The sequence below is a fragment of the Lagopus leucura genome, unplaced genomic scaffold (genome assembly GCF_019238085.1).
Source record: "Lagopus leucura isolate 7727_CA_CO unplaced genomic scaffold, USGS_WTPT01 30027-0_obj-0_obj, whole genome shotgun sequence".
NCBI classification, from domain to species: Eukaryota; Metazoa; Chordata; class Aves; order Galliformes; family Phasianidae; genus Lagopus; species Lagopus leucura.
The window spans coordinates 2,838-10,973 of record NW_024962409.1 but is presented as its reverse complement, the minus strand read 5'-3'; the positions used below and the strand labels follow the sequence as shown (position 1 = coordinate 10,973).

Here is an 8,136-nt window from a genome sequence, read left to right as displayed (position 1 = left end):
GGCAATACAGCTCTGCAGTGTACTCCATCTCTATACCAACAGTCTGTCGCATGATGTCATGAGATGGACTACTGTCACAACCAGGACACAAAGCTCACATAAACCCTTTCTCACAGGCAAGTCGCCTGTTCAGGCCATGATCTGTGAACTTCCACACATACGGAAGTTTCACTTAGCCTTCAGTGGGATGGAAGTGAGAACACTTGGAAGAAGCTTGTAATAGGAGCAATCTGTTGTTTGTTAATCAAATTATTTGTAAGCTTATCACTAGTAAACTGTAACAACCGCAGAGGCCAGTTTCCTACTACAGACATCCGGGCTAGTAAAATGCAACAACAGCAGAGATCAGTTTCCTACTTCAGACATCTGGGCCAGAAAACTGTAGCAACAGCAGAGGCCAGTTTCCTCCTACAGACATCCAGAAACACCAACAAACACAGCAGTTTAAGGTACGGACCCCAGGACTTACACAGCTTTAAAGATGCGGCGTAAGGATTATGAATGGATGTATTGCAAAGATCCCAGGCCTCCCCATCTGACAAGATGATGGCTGCCTCACAACAGGACCACGCCTGCGCAAGAGATATTGTGAAGCCACAAACTCAGGCTAGTGAACTGTATAAAGACTATCAGCTGGAAAGGGAAAGCGAGTGCCATTGGTGGAGCAGAGACTCCCCGGCCGCCCAGCGCTGTTTTGCTTACTTGCTTGCTTTAATAAAAGATGATTTCCAGAATATATAATTGGGTTGTTCAATTTGTTTGGCATAATATATAACAAGCTGATAAACAATGTCCCAAACTGAACTAGGGTGGACTTCTTTAATAGCTTGCTTGTTTCCTTTCTTTTGTTTTTTGTTTTTTGTTTTTCTTCTCAAGAGCAGGATCAGAAGAGGATGTGTAGACCCTCCCTGCCATAGGGATACAGTCCCTTTGGATGCGTTACTGAACCATGGCATTCTGGAAAGCCTTGATGTGAGCGCAGGAAATACTTTTGGTCATGTGTACAGCTGGGTTATCAGCAGAAAGGAAAGAGATGCGGCTGTGATCACAGCAAAGTTCAGAGGAACATCCTGTTGGAAATAATCCAAGTAATTTTGTCAGGACGGTATCTCTGATAAAAGCAGAATTTATTCGCGATTGCAATGGCGGCGTCCCGCAAGCAGGAGCGCATCTGTCGACACAACATGACAGCCTTTATACCCTGTTTTCTCCCCCTTGCATTCCCCCTCCCCTGTTTCCCCACTGGCTGGGTACTCCAGGTTCACAATCTTATCAGAAGGTTTACATTTGCTATTTACTTGTTAATTTATTTGTTATCTGGTGCCAGTCAGTAGTCATCCTGTTGTTTCCAAGAAGTCCCGGTGCTCTCCTTGTCGTATTGATATGGTGATTTTCTTTAAAGTCATCATCGTTAAACAAAGAGCACTGGGGGATGATGTCAGTCCTTCCCAATGTCTCTTCAGGCGCTTCCTCGGGCTGCCATGACTTGTTCTCTGGTTTGCTCTCGTGCAGGATATTCTTGCAGTGTGTATGACCAAATATACATATATACCCTTATATACAGAGAGTGCGTTTCCAGGGAAGGTTGGTCTATACGATAAGTGATGAAAACTTATCAGAGATCTTCCCCAGGTTAAGTAGAAGGACACCCAAAAAGAACTATGATAGCGGAGATCATAAAATAAAAATAATATTATACAATTCTAATGCAGAAACAACACTTGATTCCCACAATCCCCTGCAGAAAGATGCGTAGAGTTTAAACATTGCCAAGTGAAACTTGGAGCCCACTTTTGCCTCACAGAAAATGCAATAGAACTGGAAGCAGTCTTTCCTGGACACAAACCCCCGGTTACCACGAGGGTGGTTCCTTCTGGGTGGCCTTAAAGTCTGTAGATCCACAGCAGCAAACAGCAGAGCCGGCCCTCGTACAGCAGAGAGCTTAACTATGCTCATGCCTTGCAGGGAAGACCGAATTGAGAAAGCAGGATAGGAAGTTGTTAGAAATAGCACTCCCTTGCTCAGTGAGTAGAAACGTGACATCAGTGCCATGGGCAGCGCTCAGTGAGGAAGTGACCCAGCTGCAGGGAGATGCTGCCCTCGAGAGCAGGGCAGCTGGAGATTGCCTCTTGCTGGGAGCTGCTCACGGGTGAGAGGAGTTAAAGGAACGGCAGGGCAGCAACGTGGGGATGTGTGACCACAAGGATGTGCGAATGTCCCCAGCAAAGGAAGCAAAGAGACCCAGCAGAAAGCGATACTCCATTAGCATAACAAAACGCAGCCCCCATCCCTCCCTCCCTTCCCCGGGTGCAGATGTGCCATGAGAAGGAGCTGTGAAACTGCCCAAGGCCTGGCAGCCGGCTCGGGGCGTGCTCGCTGTGGGAATTGCTGCCTGCACCTGAGGCTGTGCCGAAGCGGCCAGAGCCTGGCTGGAAGCCGTCCGGGCAGCACGGCGGTGGCAGAAGGAGCAGCGAGGCCGTGCTGCGGCCAGCTCCGGGCTGAGGGCATTCGGCATCCTCTGCTCTCCGCGACTCCCAGGAGCCCGGTTGCCTGCACCAGAGGCGGGAGCAGCCTGCTCCGCACCCAAGGTAGGAGCCCTTCGCGGTTCGTGCATAGGAGCGCACGCTTCCTGCCCCCTGCCAGTAGCAGCGGGAGGGGAGCGGGGAGCGTCACCAGGCGGGGCGGAACCGGCACTGCTGTAGCCCAGGCGGGAGCCCGGTCCCGGCTCCAGCTCCTGCCCTGCATAGCAGGTTTGCTGGGCCAGACGGGCTACAACAAGGCGAGCAGCGATTCCCAGGCGTGTGACAGCCCGGCTTGGGCTCCGAGGGGCACAAGCAAGGGTTGGAGCTGGGACAGACAGCATGTGAGCAGAGGGGCTGAGCGTGCTCTGCTGTCCGGTTGCCTTTCTATAATACTGCCCAGCTGAGACCATGTTTCTCCTTGTGGACCACAGGAGACACAAGATGACCTCGCTCTGCAGCTCTGCAGGCGTGGATTCATGGATACAAGCCTCCTTTTGAGTGTCGGAACGTGAAGCCTCCAAGGGGGGAATTTCCACTCAACCGTCCCCGGCAGCCCGCAGTTTCCCCTTGGGGACCCAGCAGGCAACATCTGCCTCTAGCGGCCCTTGCAGCGTTACATTTTGTGCGCTTAGGGCTGGGCTGATGGCTCAGCTGGAGTTATGCACACCCCTCCCAAGGCATTTGTTCTGGCTGTCCCGGCAGCTGCAGGTGCCTTCAAAGGGCGCACGGTGCTGAGAACCGTGCCCTGAAGGGAGTGCGGTGTGCGTGCTGAGCTGAATGGGAAGCGGCTCTCCTGGTGGGAGAGCAAGGAGATGCCGCCGTCGAGGCAATCTTTCTGCAATGAGGGATTTGGGTTTCTTTTATCTTAGAGAACAGAAAGCATCGGGTAGACCTCCTTGTGGCCTTCCAGGGCTTGAAGGAAACGTATAAACTGGAGGGGAACAGCTGTTTACAAGCGTGGATAGCAGTGGGACATGGGGAATGGTTTTAATTTGAGACAGAGGAGATTATTTTAGATATCAGGAGAAAGTATTTCACTCTCTGAATGGGTGGTGAGGCACAAGAACAGGTTGCCCATAGAGGATGTGAATGCCCCATCCTTTGGGCCTTTGGGATGTGGCTCCGCAGACTGGTCTGCTGGACAGTGTCTGTGCACATAGCTGTTTCTTGAAACTAGGTGGTCATTGTGGTCCTTTTCAACCCCGGGTATTCTCTGATGCTGTGATTACCTTCAGATAATCACTCTAACAAAGCACCTTAGAGAAGCTCACAAAGCTCCAACTAACCATGAGTCTCTTACAGAAGATCTGTGTCAGCAAGGTGTCTTGATATCAAGCTGATAGGGATCTCTGTAGAGGTGTGACCTTGAGAGCCATCCCTGATTGTGGGGAGATCCTGTCGTGCAGCCCTTGCTGTGCAGGAGAGCTCAAGGGGCACTTGGGCTGCTCCCTGTTTAGGGGTAAGACGACTGCCTCCTTGCTATGCATTGTCTTTAGGCATACAGTCCATGTACCCTCAGCTGTTGAACCGGGTGCCAGTTCTTTGTGCCACCCAGTCTGAGTCAGCTTTGTGATTTGTAATCAGCTTCAGCCAGAGCATTACCAGTGCTGTTGCTGCTTGTGTTCCTGTGCAAGGCCTGCTGTGCCATCCCCCAGGCAGTGCCCTGCAGATGGGCTGTGGAGGGCTGGGCTGGGACAGGGACTGCTGCGTTTCCCTCACAGCTCCCCTGCCATTTCTCTTGTCCCTGCAGGCTCCATTTCAACTTCTGCCATCCAGCCGGGATCATCTCAGCTGCAGGAGAGCAGCAAATGGCCACAACACATCCATCTCAGGTAGGGGCTGGGGGAAGCAGGCAGGAGAGGCTGAGGGGCGAGGGATGTGAATGCAGGGGAGAGGGAGGTGGCCTCAGCCAGCGTGTGTGTGCTGGGGCCAGAGAAGCGGCTGGGACGGGAGTTTGTGTCCTGTTTGAGCTGCTTCCCTGGGCCTTGGCTGTTCCCAGCAAGGAGCCTCTTTGCTTGCAGGAGCCCGTGAGCTTTGCGGAGGTGGCCGTGTATTTCAGCAGGGAGGAGTGGGCGCTGCTGGACCCTGCGCAGCGAGCGCTGTACCGGGACGTGATGCTGGAGACGTACCAGTGCGTGGCCTCGCTGGGTGAGGGCTTTGCTGCCTTTCCTCCTCGTTAGGGCACCTTTGGCTGTGCAGAATGAGCCTCTGCAGGCCGGGCCTAGCATAATCACCATGCAGTTACATACTGATAACAGCAACAGCAAAAAAGGAAAGACTGAGAAGCATGAATATCAGGAGCGATTAGTATGCACAGCAGACTCATAAACGCCAGTCAGTTTTGGCAAGCAGGCCTCAGCTAGGAGAGAGAAAACCAGCCCTTCTATTTGTGCTTTACATCGTGCGACCAGTTCCAGCTAACAGATGACTCCCTGCTTACTCCTTTACAATGTAGGGTTTTGCACTCAGTTGCCATAAACATTTTGATGCCTTGGTCATTGATATTTGTCAGAAAATAAACAAACTGTTCTCAAGTTAATGTTAAGGAAAAAAATCCCTTTAGAGTTTTCAGAGTTGTATAAGGACTCTTTGCTCCAAAGGAAGCTGTGGGCTCAGTGTCATTCAGGCTGAAATTGAGATTTCTCCCTGGGGAGGGGACACAGAGTGGAGCTGTTGAACAGGCACTGTGCCAGAATGATGGAAATGCTCTCATCTCCCCTGTTTCTCTCATTGAAGCGCGACTTCCAGTCTCCAAACCTATGGTGATCTCCCTGCTTGAAGGAGGGCAAGAGCCCTGGATCCCAGATGTGCGTAGCCCTGAGGCCGTGCCAGGAGACCTCAGCCCAGGTGAGGTGGTGGAGGGAAGGAGGAGGTTGGGTCTGGAAGAGCCATCTCTGTCTGTGTGTTATTTTGGGCACTGTGTGCTATTTCTGGATTTCCTGTCATCCAGTAGGAACTGGGATTGCAGATGTACTGGAGGACCTGGAGGAAAGTGGTGTGGCTGAAAGGCGGTGGGGTGGTGTCTGTGTGGAAGAAATCAGAAGGGATGTCCAAGGAGGCCTGGAGCAAGGTCAGGGTGAGCACATCATGGAGCCACTGGGAAAGGGTCTGGGAAAGACAGGATACAGCCCACAACATTTCAGTGTAGGTCAAAAGGAGCCTGAAGAACCCAGGAGCAAGGATGTGTGCCAGAAGAAAAAGCAGAATCCATGCACTGAGTGTGAAAATGGCTTTGAAAAAGATTCCAGCATCATTAACCACCAGTGCATTCGCTCATCAATGAGCCCAAGCAAGTCCTCTGGGTGTGCAAAGAGCTTCAAGAGCTGTTCTGCATTGAAGCTGCACAAGCGCAGACACACAGGACAGAGGCCATTTCAGTGTCCTGAGTGTGGGAAGAGCTTCAGAAGCAGTTCTGAATTGCAGCTGCACCAGCGCTTCCACACAGGGAAGAGACCCTATGAGTGCTCTGAGTGTGGGAAGACCTTCACAATCAGTTCTAATTTGAAGAGGCACCAGCGCATCCACACAGGGGAGAGACTCTACAAATGTCCTGAGTGTGAGAAGAGCTTCAGAAGCAGTTCTGAATTGAAGTCGCACCATCGCATCCACGCAGGTGAAAAACCCTACAAGTGCTCTGAGTGTGGGAAGAGCTTCACAATCAGTTCTGATTTAAACAGGCACCGTCTCATCCACACAGGGGAGAGACCCTACAAGTGCTCTGAGTGTGAGAAGAGCTTCAGAAGTAGTTCTGAATTAAAGTCGCACCACCTCATCCACACAGTTGAAAAACCGTACAAGTGCTCTGAGTGTGGGAAGGGCTTCAAGAGGTGTTTTGAATTGAAGCTGCACGAGCGCATACACACAGGAGAGAAACCATTTCAGTGTCCTGAGTGTGGGAAGAGCTTCACAAACCATTCTGATTTAAAGAGGCACCAACGCATCCACACAGGGGAGAAACCTTACAAATGTCCTGAGTGTGGGAGGAGCTTCAGAAGCAGTTCCCACCTAACCTACCACAAGCGCTTTCACACAGGAGAGAGACCCTATAAGTGTCCTGAGTGTGGGAAGAGCTTCAAAAGCAGTTCTGAATTGAAGCACCACAAGGGCATCCACACAGGAGAGAGACCTTTTCGGTGTCCTGAGTGTGAGAAGAGCTATAAAAGAAGGTCTAATCTCAACACCCACAAGCACATCCACAGTGCATGCAGGCTGTAAAGAATCACAAGATACGGGGAGCCTTCAAAAGCAGTTCCAGCCTCATTACCTACCAGCACAGACACACAAGATACAGAGCCTGCAGAGCTCCAAAGGTAGGAAGAGCTACAGCCAGAGCCACAGCATGATGACCACCTGTGGCTTTGTGTGTTGATGAACCTTACAAATCTCTTGAGTAGAGGAAGAGCTCTGCGGCCAAACTCAATCCTCTTTCTCCTTCATTGCATGAGAATTATGCATATTGCTGTCCTCCAGCTGGAGTTTCTGTGTTGAGTGGCCATGCAAAGGAGAATCCGGAGTGGGATGTGTCACAGCCATATATGGGAAGAGCTTTTGCCAGGGGCTCCTCTCAGAGCAATGACCCTAGAAATGCCTGCATGGCAGGAAGAGCTCATCCTGAGCTCAGTCGTCATTAAACATTGTCCAGTCTGTGTGATAAAGAGGCCCTGCAAGTGTCTGGTGCAGGAAGTTTCTCTCTGGGCTGGCACCTCCTTTCTCATGTGGAAACCCCCTACAGAGAGACCTTAAGAATTTTGGTGAGCGCAAGGATGAGGGAGACCCAGATGCTTCTCCCCACACTGGAGGAGTTTGCAAAGGAGATGGCATCACTGGCACCCTCTGCAGAATGGATTTAACCCAGGAGCTTCAGATGGCCTCTCCTTGCTACCCAAATCCTGCTTTCCTCTTCTGCTCTTCCTGCCAGCAGCTTTTTGATGCCGTTTCCTAAGGAGAGGAGTCTGTGTAGGGATGTTCTGTGTGTCTGTGTGCATGTGTTGCTCTCAGTAATTTGTGAGTGCACTGATGAATCTGAGAGAAGGGTCAGGAGAGCAGTAACGTGGCTCTTGGAGGTTTTCTGAGAATCATCTGTAGAGGAAAGGGAAGGGGGTGAATAAAGTAGCTGAGTTTTACTGAAGCTTTCTTCACTGTCGTCTTGTTTTTTGTTCTCAAAATAGATGTCTGCAAGTGGAATGAGGAGAGGGAAAGGTGCAATCAGGATTTGGTTTTGGTGCCTCCTGCAACCCACTGCTTGCTTTTGGGAAGGCATTTCCCAACCAGGAGGGAGAAAAACAGGCCTTCTATTGGTGTCTATTGGCCTATTCTTTACAAGTCTTGTGTCTTTTCCTTCTTTTCCTTTCTGCTGTCACACTCGCCACCCGAAAGTCAGTGCACCCATTTTTGCCTATCAGGAAACTGTCTGTTTGCAGGGCAGTATCTGTGTGCATGCTTATCTTTGCAGGTATAATCATGGAATCACAGAATTGTAGGAGTTGGAAGGGACTTCTAGAGATCATCGAGTCCAACCCCCTTGCCAAAGCATGTTCCCTGCACCAGGTCGCATAGGTAGGCGTCAAGGCGAGTCTTATACATCTCCAGAGAAGGAGACTCCACCACCTCCCTG

At 51.0% G+C, this 8,136-nt stretch overlaps 1 protein-coding gene across 1 annotated transcript; it reads left to right on the top strand.

Moving 5' to 3' along the window:
- Positions 1-2,515: 2,515 nt before the first annotated feature.
- LOC122190592 (zinc finger protein 501-like) lies at positions 2,516-7,626 on the top strand. Its single transcript, XM_042890644.1, has 5 exons — positions 2,516-2,588; positions 4,273-4,354; positions 4,544-4,670; positions 5,259-5,369; positions 5,476-7,626. Exons 2-5 carry the CDS (start codon positions 4,331-4,333, stop codon positions 6,735-6,737), a joined length of 1,524 nt encoding a protein of 507 aa, XP_042746578.1. The 5' UTR covers positions 2,516-2,588; positions 4,273-4,330; the 3' UTR covers positions 6,738-7,626.
- The last annotated feature ends 510 nt before the right edge of the window (positions 7,627-8,136 follow it).